This window comes from Orcinus orca, chromosome 1 (genome assembly GCF_937001465.1).
Source record: "Orcinus orca chromosome 1, mOrcOrc1.1, whole genome shotgun sequence".
NCBI lineage: Eukaryota > Metazoa > Chordata > Mammalia > Artiodactyla > Delphinidae > Orcinus > Orcinus orca.
The window spans coordinates 3,348,729-3,367,088 of record NC_064559.1 but is presented as its reverse complement, the minus strand read 5'-3'; the positions used below and the strand labels follow the sequence as shown (position 1 = coordinate 3,367,088).

Sequence of the window (18,360 nt, the reverse complement as noted above, 5' to 3'; positions counted from 1 at the left end):
CTGGTCACCATTTTTCCACTTTACTTTCCCTACTCAAAGCTATTTAGGTGAACCATTTTTAGAGTCTACAATATGCTCCTAAAAACTTGTAGGAAATTATGATTTACATATGAGTACTCATTTGCTAAACTTTAATTTGGTTCTTGATTCAATTGTTATTCATTAATATCAGAAGAAAATAAAAGCAGTGACTAAAAGTTTGCCTATAGGAACTAGATTTTTCTATCCTTACAGAAGAGAGGAGAAAGACATAGTACTTATTATCCTTTAAGAATTTGGAGGCATGATAAAGGACTGGCCATGATTAACAGTTGAACTGAAGCCATATTTCTCTTTACACTGTGGATTAGAAAATAGAGAGAAGGCATAGTTTTGGTGGAGGGTTTCAAATTGCTCTTCCATGACTTGAGAAATCTTGGAAAATCTTACTAAATGAGGTTTCGAAGAACCCTCGCCTCTTCCTGTCTAGGGATGTAAGAATTACAGAAAGCAGTTTTTAGGGATGGTGTAGATATAGGAAGAGTATAGGAAAATAGGATATTAGAGCTCTCCTTTGAGGAAGGAAACAGAACTATGTCATTACTCAGATAGAACATGTGTTGATATAATAGAAAGAACAGGAAAGTACAGATTCAGCAAAACTTGGTCAAGTTTACTTTGTCACTTGAAATTAGTATTATTCATTATTCTGTTTGTTTTTTTTTTTAGAAAGTTAGTGTGATTGATTTCAGGAAAAAAAGTGTGACTTGATTAAGGATTACGTTTCCTAGCATGCAACAGCATTAAATAATATTTTTATATTATAAGAGTCATTATATATATTACCTATCACTATATATTACTAATTAAATTGGAATATTTGTTGAATAAATGAGTGATAATTTTATAGAACTACATATAAAACTTTGATAAGTAGTTTTGTTAACAGAGATACTGGCTTCTTATTTGAGACACTTAGAATTTGGTTAATTAAATTAGAAACTTCACTATTGTGAAGGCAGGTTGGTCCTTATATGTAGAAGCATAAAAGTGTCAAAATCATGTGATTAGGAGCTTTGGCTCACATTTATACACTCTGTAGGCCACTATTACTCAGAACATGTACAACTGGGAGTTACTTCTTTTGTTCTCATAAAAATACAAGTTTGGGGATTAGCTAGAACATTGAAATTTATCAGTGTTTGCATCACAGAGTAAGCAAGTGTAATGGACTCTTTATAAACTTAAGTTCAGGGTCTATTTATGAATTAGGTTCAGAGAGACAAGTAGGGGAAAAATCTAAAAGTGGAATCAAGGAGAGCCAAAGAAATTTATCTCTGTTCTAATTGTTTTATTTATTTATGGCTGCATTGGGTCTTTGTTGCTGTGCATGGGCTTTCCCTAGCTGCGGCGAGCGGGGGCTACTCTTCATTGCGGTGCGGTGGCTTCACTTGTGGAGCATGGGCTCTAGGTGTGCAGGCTTCAGTAGTTGCAGCTCACGGGCCCAGTAGTTGTGGCTCGCGAGCTCTAGAGCACAGGCTCAGTAGTTGTGGCGGACAGGCTTAATTGCTCCATGGCATGTGGGATCTTCCCAGACCAGGGCTCGAACCTGTGTTCCCTGCATTGGCAGGCAGATTGTTAACCACTGCACCACCAGGGAAGTCCGTAACTGTTTTTGATTCTATAGTTTTGGCTGAGATACTTCATGGTTGGCAGTCTTTTTACTGTACCTGTATATGCTCAGAATTGTGGTTGGAGGAAAGAACAAGGGATGAAGCAAAAGAGGTTTTGGGTTTCAGTTCTAGCCCATCATTTAAATTCCTTAAGCCTCGGTTTTCTTGTTTCTAGAATGGACACGAAACACCAGTACTCTCCACCTCAATGAATTGGTGTGAACATGTTTTGAAACCAGTGATGTTTCAAATCACTCTATGGAGTGATTCTATTTTCTTTATCATATTTCTCTTTTCTTCAGTTCTTTAGGTCTTTTGTGGGTTTTTAGGGAAGTGGTGATTATTGGGCTGGCAGAAGGCACAAAGACTCATTCTGCTGCGTCTCTCCTCTAGGTTTTTCTGCTGCCCTCTCCCCATAGGCTGTCTTAGTTACTGTCATACCAAACTGCTTCCAATTTCCAAAACATCTTTCTCTTTATTGTCTATGTGCATTCACACATACTCTTCCTATCATCTACTATTTCCTCTCTATCTAGCTAACTGTTAGAATTAGAGTTCAGGTCAGAATTAAAGAGAATTAAAGAGTTAGAGTTCAGGTCAGAATACTGCAATAAATTTATGCCTCACTCTGCCATTTCTTCTCCAAACACAGAGAAATAGTAGAGAAAATATAAAAAGAGAGAGGAAAAAGAAATAGCAGGGCTTCAAAGCAAGATATATAATCTCTACAGATCCAACTAAGAGAGACATACAAAGCAGTGAGTGGGCTCCAGCCAGAGCCTGGGCACTTGTTTGGAACAGACAGTGGTATCAGGGGAGCAGCTCCTGCAGGGCAGACAGGACCAAAAGCACTATCACTACTCCATGGCAGCACCCAGAGCAGGTCTCCCAGTTCAGGAAAAGGAGACTGAGAAGCAATAGGCTGTGCTCTATTTTCATCTGGAGGCATAGTTTATGAAAGTTGTAAGATCAGTGAAAGGGAGGGACGCTGCCTTCTGACCAGAAACTGAACCAAGGCAACCTCTGGCTCAGGGACTAGACCTATTTCTAGACTGGGGCCCAAGGGGTTATGTGAAAGATGGTTGCAGATGTGGAGGAGCTAGCATATAGACACACACACACACACACACACACACACACACACACACACATACAGACACATGCCCCTAAATATTAAAAAGAAACTATAATTTTTAGAAAATTTTAGAGGAGGATATCTTTATGAACTTAAGAGTTAAAAAAGATTTCTTCCTGTTTAAAAGACTTTATTTTAGGGTTTTCCACCTTTTTTAAAAAGTGAATCAGCTATACACATATCCACTCTTTTTTAGATTATTTTCCCATATAGGCCATTACAGAGTATTAAGTAGAGTTCCCTGTGCTATACAGTAGGTCATTACAAGTTATCTGTTTCATATATAGTAGTGTGTATATGTCAATCCCAATCTCCCAATTTATCCCTCCTCCCCCCGCTCCACCACTGGTGACCGTAAGTTTGTTTTCTACATCTGTGACTCCATTCTGTTTTGTAAATAAGTTCATTTGTATCATTTTTTTAGGTTTCACATATAAGCAATATCATATGATATTTGTCTTTCTCTGACTGACTTACTTCACTTAGTACGACAGTCTCGAGATAATGAGCATTCACTGAACCTATTGTGGTAATCATTTCATGATGTATGTAAGTCAGATCATTATGCCATACACCTTAATCTCATACAGTGTTATACGTCAATTATATTTCAGTAAAACTGAGGGAAAATAAATAAATTACTGATAAAAGCCTTATTTTTAGACACTGAATTTCTCACTCCCTAATATTTCCCTTCCTTTTTATTTTTTAAACCAATATAAGCAATAGCACAATGAATATCCTTTAACATAGATCTCTGGGCACTTTGATGATGATGATGATTTTTTTTTTTTTTTTTTTTTTTTTTTTTTTTTTTGCGGTACGCAGGCCTCTCACTGCTGTGGCTTCTCCCGTTGCGGAGCACAGGCTCCGGACGCGAAGGCTCAGCGGCCATGGCTCACGGGCCCAGCCGCTCCGTGGCATGTGGGATCTTCCCGGATCGGGGCACGAACCTGTGTCCCCTGCATCGGCAGGGGGACTCTCAACCACTGCACCACCAGGGAAGCCCCTGGTTATTTTATTAGAATAAAAATTTATTTTATTAGCCCACGAATTTTTGCCAGCTTTACCCCCAATAGTACTATGTGAACATGTCTGTATTCTTTGCCATCTCCCTCTTCCCTCCTCCTTTTTTCCTACTGATTTGTTAACATTTTTTGTTTGTTTAAGAATATTATTCCAGTTTATGTCATTTTTGTTGCATTTTTCCCCATTCTGCTGTCTTTCTTTATCCTTTTTTATGGGTAAAAGAAGGCTGTCTGGGCTCAGGACAGATACAGGATTGGCTACACTTTTTTTTTTTTTTTTTTTTGCGGTACGCGGGCCTCTCACGGGTGTGGCCTCTCCCGTTGCAGAGCACAGGCTCCGGACGCGCAGGCTCAGCGGCCATGGCTCACGGGCCCAGTCGCTCCGCGGCATGTGGGATCTTCTCGGACCGGGGCACGAACCCGTGTCCCCTGCATCAGCAGGCGGACTTTCAACCACTGCGCCACCAGGGAAGCCCGGCTACACTTATTTAATGCAAGTTATTTAGATGTCATTTTCCTTTACATGTGCAAAATTGAGATAATTACAGGGTTGTTATTAGCATCAAGTAAGTTGTGATGTAAAATAATGAGCACAGTGTGTGCCTCTTAGTAAGCATTTGATAAATGATAGCTATTATAATAATTTACAGTTTGAATGTTTATGTAGTCACATTTATTTTTTTTGTTCAGCCATAGGTGTTATGCCTAGGAATTACCTGATGGCTACATAAATATTCACCTGTGTTTTTTTCTGGAAAATTTTAGGACTACTAAGGTTTTATATTTTACATTTAAAATCTTTAATCCGTATGGAATGCATTTTGTTGTTAATTGTGAAATGATGATCTGATTACTTATTTTTTCCTAATATAGTTAATCAGTTTTCCCAACATTTAATGAACAAACAATCCTTTGCTCACAGATTTAAAATGCTACTTTTATCATATACGAAATTCCCATTCACACTCATGTGTGAATTTTCTCTTTTGTTTCATAGATGTGTCTACTGATGCATTGACTGCTGTTCTGTTTTATTTATTGAGGCTTTACTATAATTTTTAATATCTGATAGGGAAAGTGTCATCTTGTAATCATATCTTCCAAAGTTTCTAGGATATTCTTTTATGTCAACACTTTTACATTAAATTTGGCAAACTAATGTCTAAATAATCCTGAATAACATTAAGTGTATAGCTTAATTTGATGGAGAGTATCTTTTACAGTATAATACTCCTATTTAGGAAAGTCCCTACATTCATGTTCTTAAATAAAAGTACCTCAGAATAACTTCATAGTTAACAATATTAATAGTGAATATTGCTTGTTAAGATTATTTCTAGGCATTTCATACATTTTTGCTCTTGTGAATGCTACTACCCCTTTGACCATTGTTTTCTGTTTCTGCTCTTACACAGAAATTTATTTTTATAAATTGCTACTATCAATATAACCAGCCACTTTACCAAATTTATATGCTCTAAAACTTTTTGAATTTTTCCAGCAATCACATTATTTGCAAATATGCAGTCTCCTCATTTCTAATAGTTGTAAGTCATTTTTCTTTTTTTATAACATTATTTAGAACATTTAAAACACTGTGTAGTAATAGCAATAACAACAGAAATCTGTCTTTGTTCCTTCTTTGCTTTTTTAAAAATTGAAGTAGAGTTGATTTACAATGTTGTGTTAGTTTCTGGTGTACAACAAAGTGATTCAGTTATACATTATATATTGTTTTTCATATTCTTTTTCATTATGGTTTATTACAGGATATTGAATATAGTTCCCTGTGCTATACAGTAGGACCTTGTTGTTTATCTAGTTTATATATAGTAGTTTGTATCTGCTAATCCCAAACTCCTAATTTATCCCTCCCCCACTCCCTTTTCCCTTTCGTAACCATAAGTTTGTTATCTATGTCTAGAAATCCTTATTTTTTCTGTCTTTAATGATCATGGGAGGGCTATATTGTGTTTTACTATTGAGGATAGGCTCTCTTTCTAATGTTGTATTCCTTTTATTCTTGTCTTTAAATATGTTCTTTCTTATGCTGAAATCAATAGAAACAGAGCACAGTGACTTATCATTTCCTTATCCAAATTCACAATATTTTTCTCAGTGACTATCAGCCGTTTCAGTCAAAAATTGTATGTATTCTAGGTTTTCCAATAGTTGATTTTAAGGGAAAGAATTGTTCTGTTTCATTTTTGTTGTTTTCTTTTTGTTACCTTTGCAGAAGATAGGCTGATGACATGTTGGTCTGTCTCATTTGTTACAATCTCGGTGATACTGAACATGTGCCCCACAAGTTTCCCCACTGGCTTGGTGCTGATATTGGGGTGCCACAACCGGAGCACTTTATCATCTCCTGAAAGAAGGACACGTGAAGATTATTTATTTTCTCAGAGTTGCAGGTGGTCACAGTTTAAAGAGTCTCTCTCACCCTTAATCATATCCTTATTTTTCTTCTAATATCAAATCACAGTCTGTTTCTTCCAGGATGTTGTCTATGATTGACTTGCTAAGAGTCTAGCCTTGTTTTGGATCTGCTTCTTCTTGTCAAGACTGTTTTTTAATAATTGTATTTACATATATAAATGTGAATTCTCATAAATATTCTATGAGTCCTTTTCTTGATTTAACACTTTCCTACTCATTCATGCATTAATGTATTATTTATACTTTATTTACTTCCCAAAAGTACTTAAGACAGCTGTTCTTTTGTTTCTACATTTTAAAATTATGCAAGCATTATAATAATAAAAGGAATCAAAAGAAGTGAAAAATTGCACATAATCTTTACCATTATAACAAATCAGCTGTTTTTGTTTTTCCATCTTCCCTTCTAGCACATACTCATGAGCATACAAAATTTATATGCAATTACTATCATGGCATAGATAAAATTTTATTAATTGTTAAAATCATATAGGTACATAGTGAAAGATTTAAACAATATGGAAGGATATTATTATTGTAAAAATGTCCTCTTTTCCCTTATAATCCCTAGTTCCACACCCTATAGGTTGTCACTGTTAACTTCTTTTTCTCTCTTACAAATAGACTTCTTTATTCTTTTTGGCCGCACCATGCAGCATGCAGGATCTTAGTTCCCCAACCAGGGATCGAACCGGCTCCCCCTGCAATCGTAGTGAGGAGTGTTAAACACTTGATGGCCAGGGAAGTCCCACGAATAAACTTTTTATTTTCAGAGTTAAGAATAACATTTTTCGGGCTTCCCTGGTGGCGCAGTGGTTGAGAGTCTGCCTGCCAATGCAGGAGACACGGGTTCTTACCCTGGTCCGGGAGGATCCCACATGCCGCGGAGGGGCTGGGCCCGTGAGCCATGGCCACTGAGCCTGCGTGTCCGGAGCCTGTGCTCCGCAACGGGGAAAAAAGAATAACATTTTCCCATTTATATTTAAATACTTTGAATTATTTTCAGAAAATACTTTTTCTCAACAACAAAAAAAATCACTATCACACATAAAATATACACAAATAAAAATATATTATAAATGTTGCCCAAATACAAAAATCACTGTTTTAAAATGTATTTTTATCAAGAAATTGCAGGATGCTATATTGAATGCACTTTCTAGTCTGGGAAATGTAGTCTAGCTGTATATCCAGTAAGAGATAATATAGGTTTGGTGAATAGCTGTCAGTTTTTATGATATAACTAGATGTGTGTGTATAAACATATATGATAATAAAATTTTTATTAAGTTTTAGTTTTTAATATCAAAATTATAATAGATCATGGGTAAAAGATACAGTCAAACAATTCAATTAGCAGATATAAAACAAAGTACTGTTTTAGACCCAGTAAAATTGCTTATCAGTTACATGATTAAAACTGAGTAATTCCAATAATGCAGTATCTTGCCTGATTTGCTTTTCACTGTCTATGGCTAAGAAGTGTCACGTTTCTCAGATATGTTCAGAACCCTAAGCCTCAGGCCCATAAATCATCCTAGATAATGTTAGGGTAACTGCTGAAATGGGCACTGTCACTCCTGAAGGATAAGACCACTATTCCCTGAAGAAAATCTATGACTTGTCTATTACATGCAGAAGGATTCAATAGATGATTGCCACCTGAGAAATGTCCAGGCCTTTTAAACTAAGGACTTTGTTCAATATGCATTGTGAAGGAAACTCAATCTTCCAGAGGTTCTCTATTATCTACTACCAGAGGTCTTCCAGCTCTGCTTGCTTTTCATTGATAGTAATGAAATCCTTATATAGTCTGTGTGGCTACTTTTTGGACCCAGAATGTACAGAGGGACACAATACTAACCTCTAAATGCATACAGTATTTCAACTGCATTATTATTATTATTAATCAGCTGTCTCATGCTCCAATTTATAGCTATCTATAAACATGCCTTATTTGTACTTTAGATTTTGAATCCTTGAATATTAGAAATTCAACCTGATCTTTATGAGGTTTACCATGTCTAGTCCAGAGCAGCTGTGTAATAAATGTTTGTTGAATGAAACATGAACAAATGCATGCAGAGTCCCCAAGATAGTTGGGATGGCAGATAATTGTTTTTATATACTAGACCTTCCAAATTAGGAGGTTAATTCTTAAAATGGCCAGTAGAGACAACTATTGGGTAAAAAATTCTTGATGTGCAACAAAATAATGCTCAGGAAATACCTTGTCCTGGTTTGGCTTTTTTTTTTTCCTTCTGCAAGAACTTCTGTTTTTTCAAGCTCATCAAACGTCCCTGCACATTTAACACATTCAACTATGTTTAGCAAATCTGCTTTTAGAGTATATTTTGAGTCATCAGCTGCTACATACTGCACATGGAGCAATCAACAAGAGTATTCTCCTGAGAAAAATGTGTTTTCAGTTATTGAGGATTTGCATTTTCTACTAACAGAGGCTCCATAACTGTGGCAATTCAATAAATTACACATGGTGAAAAGAATTAGCTGCTTGTCAGTCATACTGCTAAATGTTTTCTTGCCTTTGGAAGAGTGCTAGAAACACTATAATTAGCAGGTTTTCAAAGCTGAAATGGGGATCTTATAATAATTAACACTGAGGTTAGTGAGAGTCAAATGTTTTAATCCATAAGCACTGAAGTGGTTTGAGTCCCAAAACATTACCAAACACATTTTTTTTTCCAGAACTGATTAAAATACTTAAGACTACAAAGTATACAAAAGTTGGTCCGTTCCTTTTCTCTTTTTTAAATAAAATTAATTAATTTATTTTTTAAAATTTATTTTATTTTTGGCTACGTTGGGTCTTCGTTGCTGCTCACGGGCTTTTCTCTGGTTGTGGTGAGTGGGGGCTACTCTTCGGTGCAGTGTGCAGGCTTCTCATTGTGGTGGCTTCTCTTGTTGCAGAGCACAGTCTCTAGGCACATGAGCTTCAGTAGTTGTGGCATGCAGGCTCAGTAGTTATGCCTCGCAGGCTCTAGAGCACAGGCTCAGTAGTTGCGGTGCACAGGCTTAGGTGCTCCGCAACCTATGGGATCTTCCTGGACCAGGGCTTGAACACATGTCCCCTGCATTGGCAGGCGGATTCTTAACCACTGAGCCACCAGGGAAGCCCTGGTCCATTCTTATGTTTTGCATTCTTTTGTGTGGGAACGAAGGTTGTCCAAAGGAATTGGTTAAGATTAATGTGACAGCACATCTTTCAGAACAATCAGATTTTAGAAATCAAATCTCACTGTAGCCATGTATTTAAGTACTACATTTTCAAAGGCTTTGTGTGCAGGGCTCAGGTTGAAGCAGGACAGAAGTCATTGCTTTTATCTAACTGAAGACAAGCTGCGGTGAATGCAGCATCCACTGCAATCTGATTCTCAGGCAATTTTGCTGCTTACTCTCTCACCACCAATATACTCTCCTTCCCTCACCTACTCCCTCCTTCTGACTTCCGACCAGGACCAAGCAAGTAATGAGCCAAGATAGTCAGGAAAGGGCAATGGGAGATCAGGAAATTATGATACAAGCATTCTACTTCTTTTATTGAAAACATCTGATTTTAGTATTTCTTCTGTTCCCTTATGTGTTATAGATCTCATTATGGAGCTCTCTACATGATAGCCTTAATTAGTACAGCTTAAAGAGTTGGATTCCTGTGTGTGCTTAGAATCATCAGTATTGAGTGTCAGGAAACTTGCCCCCAGTCTAAGCCGTGACTCCCACATATTGCTTTTCAGGTTCTTATCCAGACACCTTTCTTTCTTTTCTTGATGTCTTTAACTGAAATGTAGGTTTGTGACCAGTTAATGCTTTGTTTTTCTGAATACACGAAGCTGTGGTTATATATTGAATAACATCTAATTGGAAAACTCGGCTCCAATTTTTCAAAAGGACAATTTAGTTTATCTCCCATGAACAGGAAGTTTTTAAAACAATAGTATCAGAGTATTACGTTCAAAAGAATCTTAAAATTTATGTAGTCCAACTTCTTCATTTTACCAGATAAGGAAAATGAGCACCAGGCAGAGATTAAGTGATTGTTGAAAATCATACAGTTGGTTAGTGGCCAGGCTATGACTAAACCCAGTTCTTCTATCTTCTAGTTCACTGTTTTCATTAGTTTTGCTTTCCAGTAGACTACAACAAAATTTTTAAAAATAAGATTTGAACCACAATCTAATTTTAAGTAAGTGTTGTGGCAGGCCCAAAGCTGAGGACAGATTTAAGTATAAACTTTAAATGCACAGTGTACTTGAAAAAAAATTAACTTCGTGTCCTCAAAGGAGATTACCCTGTCATGAAGTGAAAGTGCAGCTATCATTATGTGTACCTCAAGGCTGAGGCAGGATACTCTTTGTAGGAAACCAAATATTTCCTGCTGTGTGCGTTTTGGGAGAAGAAATTTGAAGAAATCTTACATGGAAGGGGGCCAATAGCACTTATTCATCTAACATCTCGCCTCCTTTAGTGAATATGTGTACTCTAAGCATTTACCAAATGGTATATTTGTTGATGTTTTTGATGGCAGGGCTTTCTTCTTCTTTTTTAAAATCTTTTTTCTCTTTTAAAGTTCAGATCTCCAGTATAGGCCATTTTCTTGATGTTTATTTGTTTGGGTTTCTGTTTTGCTCATTTACATCTTTCAAGTCTACATGTCCCTTGTTTCCTTTAAGGTGACCCTGATCTCCTTGAGGAGCCTCTGGGAGCTCATCTTCTCCAACACACAGGTAGCCTACGGAGTCCTTAACAGCTCCTATCTCCAGCCAGATCTTTACCCATCACCAGTAGGAATATCCTCTCAGATGTCTAATTGACACTTGATATTTAAGTATTTAAGTTCAAAATTGAAATTTTGTTTGCATTCTTTCTCCATATAAGCACCCTCTTCTCAATTTCTATGTAATTATCAATGCAACTGCTATTCTTCTATGTTTCCCTCCTTACAAACTTGGAGCTGGCTGCTCCCTTTTATTAATCCCCAATATCATTCTGTCTCCAGGTCTTATGAATAATTTATTTTTCCATGTCTTAGAGACTGACTCTTGCTTTTCTTTTTCTAGAGCACCTACAATAACTCAGACCCTCACCATCTCACTCATGACTTCTGTAACAGCCTCCTAATGAACTGAAGATTTCAATTTATTCCAACAAAACCTGTATAAGTTGATCAAAGTGATTGTGCCTAACTGTTGTAAATGAATTGAATTAATAATTATTGATAACCTACTATGTGCCAGGCATACCTTACCTCAATTAATCTTAAACACTACCATATGAAGTAGGTGTGGTTTTTTGTTATTGTTAGCATCAGTATTAGCAAATTTGAATTGAAGACTTATTACGTGCAAGACCCTTCCTGTGTAAGTACTTTATTCTTATAATACTATTACGAGTAGGTATTATTATCAGCTCCATTTTGCAGGTGAGATTGAAGCATACAGGAATTAAATAACCTATCCAAGGCCATACAGCTTGCCAGTAAGAGAGCCAGGATTTGTTCCTAGGCAGTCTGACTACAGAGCCCAGGCTGAAAGCCATCACAGTCTTAGAACCTCAGTATGATAGATAAGGAGTCTGAGGCCGGAAGAATATTTCAGTCCATCACCTTTCCCCTCAAGTTTCTTATGTTTGTCATCTTTCCTCCTACTCTCAGCAGATAATCTTAGCCCTTAAATGTTGGTATTTTTCAACACTCTATCCCTGGTCCTCTTCTCTGTTAATGCTAAACCACTGGCTCTTTACCTTTTTGTCAGGGACTCCTTTGAGGATTTGATAAAATTTTGGACTTTCTTTCCAGAAAAATGCACATAGATACACAAGCATTCAGCCGCAGGGGCTGTAGGACTCCCTTAAAGCCCACACATGGGCCCCAAGCTAGGAATTCATGCTCTTACACATTGAAACAAGTTCTAGAGAGATTAAATATTTAAAAGTAAAATATACAACAAACAAAAAATTATAGTAAATATGGGAGAATTTGTTTCACACATTCACAGGCTGGGGAAGGCCTTTCTAAGTGTGCCACCAAATCAAAAAGCCACAAAGAAAAAGAATGACAGATTTGACTTTATACAAACTTTAACATTCTCTAAAAGTTTTCTCTAGCAGTAAAATGCGATAACTGTTTGAAACTCTATAACTGTGTTAATTAAGGAGAGCACTGTTTGCAAAGTAGAAAATCTCTGTGTAACATGAAATGCCCTCTTACCTCCCGTGACAATCACATTTGCTTTTCTACTGTAACAAAAAGTGTTTGCTCCTCTTGGCATGGAAAACTCTCTGACAGGCCTGCAAAACACAAATTAGATATAAAGCTTGTATATTTTTCCTTATAAAGCTAATTCCAACTTATAAATAGATTGTGTTCAAGAGGCTCACTTCTAAGTTGTTATGAATCCATTTACCCACAGAAAATATTATAAGCAAAGATTAAATTCTTACTGACCCACAGAATCTACTTACTCCATAATATGATATTAATGCAGCATTTGCATTGTTTCTGTTTAAAAAGAAATCCTTTCCTCCACCCTGGAGTTGCGGTTGTGCTGATGTTAAGGCTGGGCAGAGATATATCACGTCTTAAGCCAGAAAGTATATTGCTCAGCTAAATGAGTGTAGTACAGAATGGCAGGAATGTATTTGGATACTTCCCCCTCACTCACTACCCACATCCAACTTGCTGTCAAGTCTTGTTGATTTTACCTCCTAAATAGACATGAAATCTGACCACTTCTTCCCATTTCCGCCACAATGTCTTGGTTCAACTCTCCATCCCCTCTCACTGGAACTACTGCAATAAACTGCTAATCTCTCAGCTTCTACTATTTTCCATTCTCTTTCCCCAATCACACTCCAAATCCTGTTGTCAAGTTGCAGCCAAAGTGATCTTTCTAAAACATGAGTTGGATCACATCACTTTTCTCCAGTGGACTCCTGATACTCTAAGAAACACCAGGTTCCTTCACCTGGCCCACCAGGCCCATATGGTGCTGGATGGTCCTTGTCACCTTTTCAGGCTCACTCCATGCCCTCCTCTTCCCCTGGATCCAGCCATGTGGTCTCTTTAGCTTCCTTTCTGGCCTCACTGAACTCTCTTTCTCCTCAAGAGCTTCTGCACAGGCCAAAGATTTTCTTTCCCCGGATCCTAGCCACACTAACAGACACCCTCCTGTAAGTGTCAGCTTAAATACCACTTTCTCAGAAAGGCCTTTCCTGGACTCCACCCTCCTGCCCCCACCAAATAAATAAAGTCTTTTGTGTTATTTTCTAGTCTAGTACCATGTTATTTTCCCTTAGGCATAAAGCACCTGACCTTAGTCTCCTCTTGCCTTGTATGTTTCCTTTTCTTTTCTTTTTTCATAAATAAAATGGTAATATATACTATTCTGTTCCTTGGTTTCTTCACTTAATAATATATCTTGACGATCTTTCCAAATCAGTAGGTAAAAAACTTTCTCATTCTTTTTTCTAATTGTCATAGAGTATTCCTTTGTAAGACTAAATCATCCCTTAATTTCTGAGGGACATCAAGCTGTCTCAAATTTTTTGTGATTACAAATAATACTGCAACTTTCTTATAAAAGTGCCATGTCATATGTATGTATTTCTAAAAGACAAGTTCTTAGAAGTGGTATTGCAAGTCAAGGGGTACATGTATTTGTAATTTTAAATTATATTGCAGTTTCTTTTTAATTCTTTTTGCCCACTAGACTACACTTCTTCAAATGTGGCTCTTTACAAAAACTGGGCCTCATAAAGCATAACTTCTATGTAGCTTATATTTTGGGGTTATCTTTGAGATAATAAACCTAAGGGGCAATACCCAGAAGCATCTTGGATTGCAATTATCACCCTAAACTTCAGGTGAGAATAAATTTTCATTATAAGGGCCCAACGTGGATTTAGGTTATAAAAGAAATGGATGTGAATTAAACACAAGCTGTAGATTTCTCAGAACACAATCACAAAGTCAATGAGAGAGCATGTAAATGAAGTCTGAATTGCAGTCTTTGGGAAGATGCAGATATAAGATTTGGCTGAAACAACTTTGTTTAATGTCAGAAAAATTATGAAGAAAAATTTGCTCAACTAAATTCAGGAATTTACATAAGAGGCTCTTACTGGGAACCATGGATCATGTGTAGTTTTTCCAATTATGTTACTTTTTATTCTTCCTTAAACCTAAGGTAAAGAGTATTCCTTAGAACCCTACATCCAACTTCATCAACCTCTTAACTTAGAGGTTAACTTCATTAACCTCTTTACTTAGGTCAGGAATTCTCATGACCTTAGAGCAGTGGTTCCTAAACTTGGAATCAGAATCACTTTGGATGCTAAAATATAAATTCCTGATCCTATCCCTAACTTAGTAAATCGGAATCTTCAAGGGGTTCAGAAATTCATATTAAATTTTTTTCCAAAATGTTTTCTCACATATATGCCTATAACATTTACTTGTAAATTATATACATATATTACACAATTAATATAGTATGTATATTATAAACAAACAGCAATAAAAATGTGATAAAAATGTAAAAGAAAGGGAATTTCTACCCACTTTCTGATTGCTCATCTTGCATTCCCTCTGGGGTATATGCACCCTGCTTTTGAGTTGGTTCCTGATAGTTTCAAGAAAGAACATGAGAGCTCTTTCTGATTTTTTTTTTTTTAACAGGAGCCCCAGTAGGAGGAGGTAGTGGGAAGGACAGACTTCTGTAGGGACCTGCCATAAAATGGATGGAACTTGACAGGGCAAACTGGTGAAGTGGACTTAGAATGCACCCAGGGTTGAGGTCAGGAGGCCTAGATTTTGGTCACATTCTGTTGCTAAATATATGACATTAGAAGCGTCACTTAATTTTGCTGAACTACAATTTCCCCACTTATGAGACCAAGGATTTGGATATAGCTTAAATAGCTTCTACTACTTAAAATCTTTGATTTTATGCTTTCTGTGTGGATGTGGCTGGGTAGGAGTCCAGCAGGCCACTGCATAGCTTATGTAGGTGGTGGCCAGCACTATGCAGCACACAACCTGCATAACCGTTACCAGTGGCCCCTGGATTGGGGCAGGGGAAAGTACATGAACAAAGACTCCAATGACTCATTGTACTTTCTAATCAGTAGTGTAGCTCCCCCCGTGTGGGGGAAGAAGTGAAATTAGAGCAGCTAGAGGGTTGTGGGAGAAATAGATCTGAATTTATGGATTCATTGAAGGTTGTTGACTATAGACTTTCCATATTGGAAATGTTCGGGATAGTATGTTTGAAAATTGTTCCTGTCTTACCTAAGATTATTAAAGCATTAGATTTCTGTATTAAATAATGTCTGCAGTTGGCAAAGGAGTTGGGGAGAGGGTATAGTGAGCTAAAAGTATACTCTGAAAGGGAAGTAATCAAGAGAGAGAAATTCCCCAATGACAACAAGGCCTGTGAAAGAATTTTGGGGGGCACTCAGTAGGGCCTCAACAAAATTTACTGAGTACAAACTGAATGTCCAGCACTGGCCTAGAGGAAATATCAGTGAACTGTGATAGCAGAGGTGAGAGTGTTCTATAGTTAAGATGTGTACAGGAGCCAGGCAGGTAAACTATATGAGCGAAGTGGGCTGGCTAGGAAACTACAGGGAGTGCACGGAGAGTGCATGTCCTGTGGAAAGTGGGAGCCAAGGCCCAGAGTCAGTTAACAAAACCAAATAAATGACTGTAAATGCTACCAAACAAAACACCATTTGCAGGTTGCATTTAGCTCGTGAGACTACCAGTTTGCAACCTCTGAATGAGACAGCTCCTATATTTTAAAAAACATACACGATGATAAAATAGCAATAGTTTAGACAAAATTTCCAATTTTGATAAGTGAGAATGATCATTTAGAGGAGAAAAAAATAGCTCTTTTTGTTTTAAAGTTCAAAAGTAAAACAAAGTATCAGTTGTTAAGTCCTAAGTGGGAAGTTTACTAAATAAACAGGAATAGATTATACTACTTCTATGTAAAAAGATACCTCTAAGATATTTTAAAAGATTTTTTCTTCCAAAAAAATTATATCTAGTTTATAGTAGTAATTTTTCTGACTAGCTAATGCAAAGGTAAACTGTAGTCCTAATTTATTCAAATTACTTATTTACAGTTCATGAAAAGCAGCCCTAATTCAGTAACATAAATCTAAAGTCAGAATTTAGAATTTTGAAAATGTTTAAACGTTCCAGATAAGAAGTAGTTTCTACTTATCTCTGGTGACTTATTTACACTTTTGCCAATGACATGTTTTTCTGGTTGACTGAATGAACTGAACTTGATTAGGTATAAACTGGGAAGTCATTATTTTCTTCTACCCTTGTCTCCAAACACAGTCTCTTAGTACATCATCGTGCCCCAGCAGCAAGTCTTCTTGGACCAGTTTCCATTAGAAAGGGAAATTCCTGCTAAACCACTGACTGTGGCCCACAGGAAATTCACACAGGCTAGTCATGCAGGACAGTGTCAACCTGAATGCAGCCCCACCCTATTGTCTTGGGTCCCTCCTGCCAGGTAGGAATGTGTGCATTAGGCACAGCAGGGGCGGAGCTGAGGGCCCACAGTAATTTTGGGGGCCCACAGAAATGTTCTAATTGTTCTTAAAATCAAAGGAAAAAATTTAAGTTTAGGGTCAAGAGAAGTGTTTTAATTTTTTCTCATATCAGAAAAACTAAAATTTTTAGAGCCTAAAACATTAAAAAAGTTGAAGTCTTTAAAATTATATCAAAAATAACGTGCAATATTGAGAGCGTTATGGTGGGAGGGACACATGAAGGCAAAAGTGCTCAGGGCCGCATGTGATAATATGGTCCAGTCTGCAGCCTTCAGAATTCCCCATGGGGAAGCAAGTAGTGGTCATAATGTGCATATGTCACCTGTCAAACTTGCCTAAGGTGAGCCTGTGTCCTTTGGGGCCTCAGCAAGTAGCCCCTGGGGAGCCAGATGTATTTCCCTGCTTTTTTGGCTCTCCTGGAGCTCTCCTCCAGCGGTCTGAGGTGCGGAAAACTCTCTACCACCTCCACTCTCACCCTGGGGATGGCAGACCAAATGCCTCAGCATTACCCATAGTTCCACAGCTAGGTAACTGCATCCTCCTTTTCAACTATTTTAGAATTGCTTGTTGTTTCTTCATTGTTGTGGGTGACTGATAAGAGTCATGGGACTGGTCTGACTACCTTCTAATAATTCTGTGAGGATGGTTTAGTATATCTTTCTTTAAATGGAACTTTAGCTGAAATTCTAAGATAGCAGGAAAAGAAACATTTAATGCCCTGTTAGTTGATTATGGATCTATCAAACATTTTTACATCAATGTCTCAGCATGTAAAATGGGGATCATACATACTTCCCATTAAAATTTTTTTGTTTTTTTAAAATACCTGCCCATTAGATAAAATTAATCTATTTTCCTGGCCCACATAATTAAATGGACCAGAAATGGATGAACTGTGTCTTTCAATAAAGCCAGTTGCAACTAATTCATATAATTGATTCAAAAAAATTCAAAATTCATATAATTGATTCAAAAAAATTCAAAATTGATTAAAAAAATCAAAATTCAAAAAAATTCATATAATTGATGTCAACTGGGAAAAAACTTAAAAGATGAGCTACTTTTCACAGATATTTTATATACATATTCAACTGCATAGTTTTAAACAGGTTGCTTTCTTATTCTGTAACTAGGTGTAATTTCCTCTAACTGGTACATACCAGAGTGTTCTCTGAGAAAGTTATGATAATATTAACTAGTATTTCCACAGCATTTTACATCTGAAGAATGAAGAGAGTTTTCACTCAACATCTTACAGTGCAGTGAGATATCTGGTTTGGTGTTTGGACTTGAGCTCAGGTCCTCCACACCATGGTCCCTCCTCAGGGATGGGGTGGTAGGCCAGGAGTTGGGGGGGACCACCCTCTTGTCTAGGATGCCTCAGGGGGACCCACCTCTAAACAGTGACCACACCAAGATAGCACTAGACTCATAGTCTTATGTACAATGTTGGCCCATATTGTCCATTCCATAACAAAATAAAATGTAGATACCATGCGCCTTTGAACACAGAAGG

General features: G+C 37.2%; 1 protein-coding gene across 2 annotated transcripts in view; it reads right to left on the bottom strand.

Moving 5' to 3' along the window:
• Positions 1-18,360, bottom strand: part of WDR64 (WD repeat domain 64) — a 150,160-nt gene that overhangs the window by 83,175 nt on the left and 48,625 nt on the right. For both annotated transcript variants that reach the window (XM_033412389.2, XM_004283489.2), the window contains 2 exons: positions 12,481-12,560; positions 6,044-6,183 (listed from right to left, as the gene is read on the bottom strand). In XM_033412389.2, coding sequence (XP_033268280.1) covers positions 6,044-6,183; positions 12,481-12,560 — 220 coding nt within the window. The remainder of the gene's footprint in view (positions 1-6,043; positions 6,184-12,480; positions 12,561-18,360) is intronic.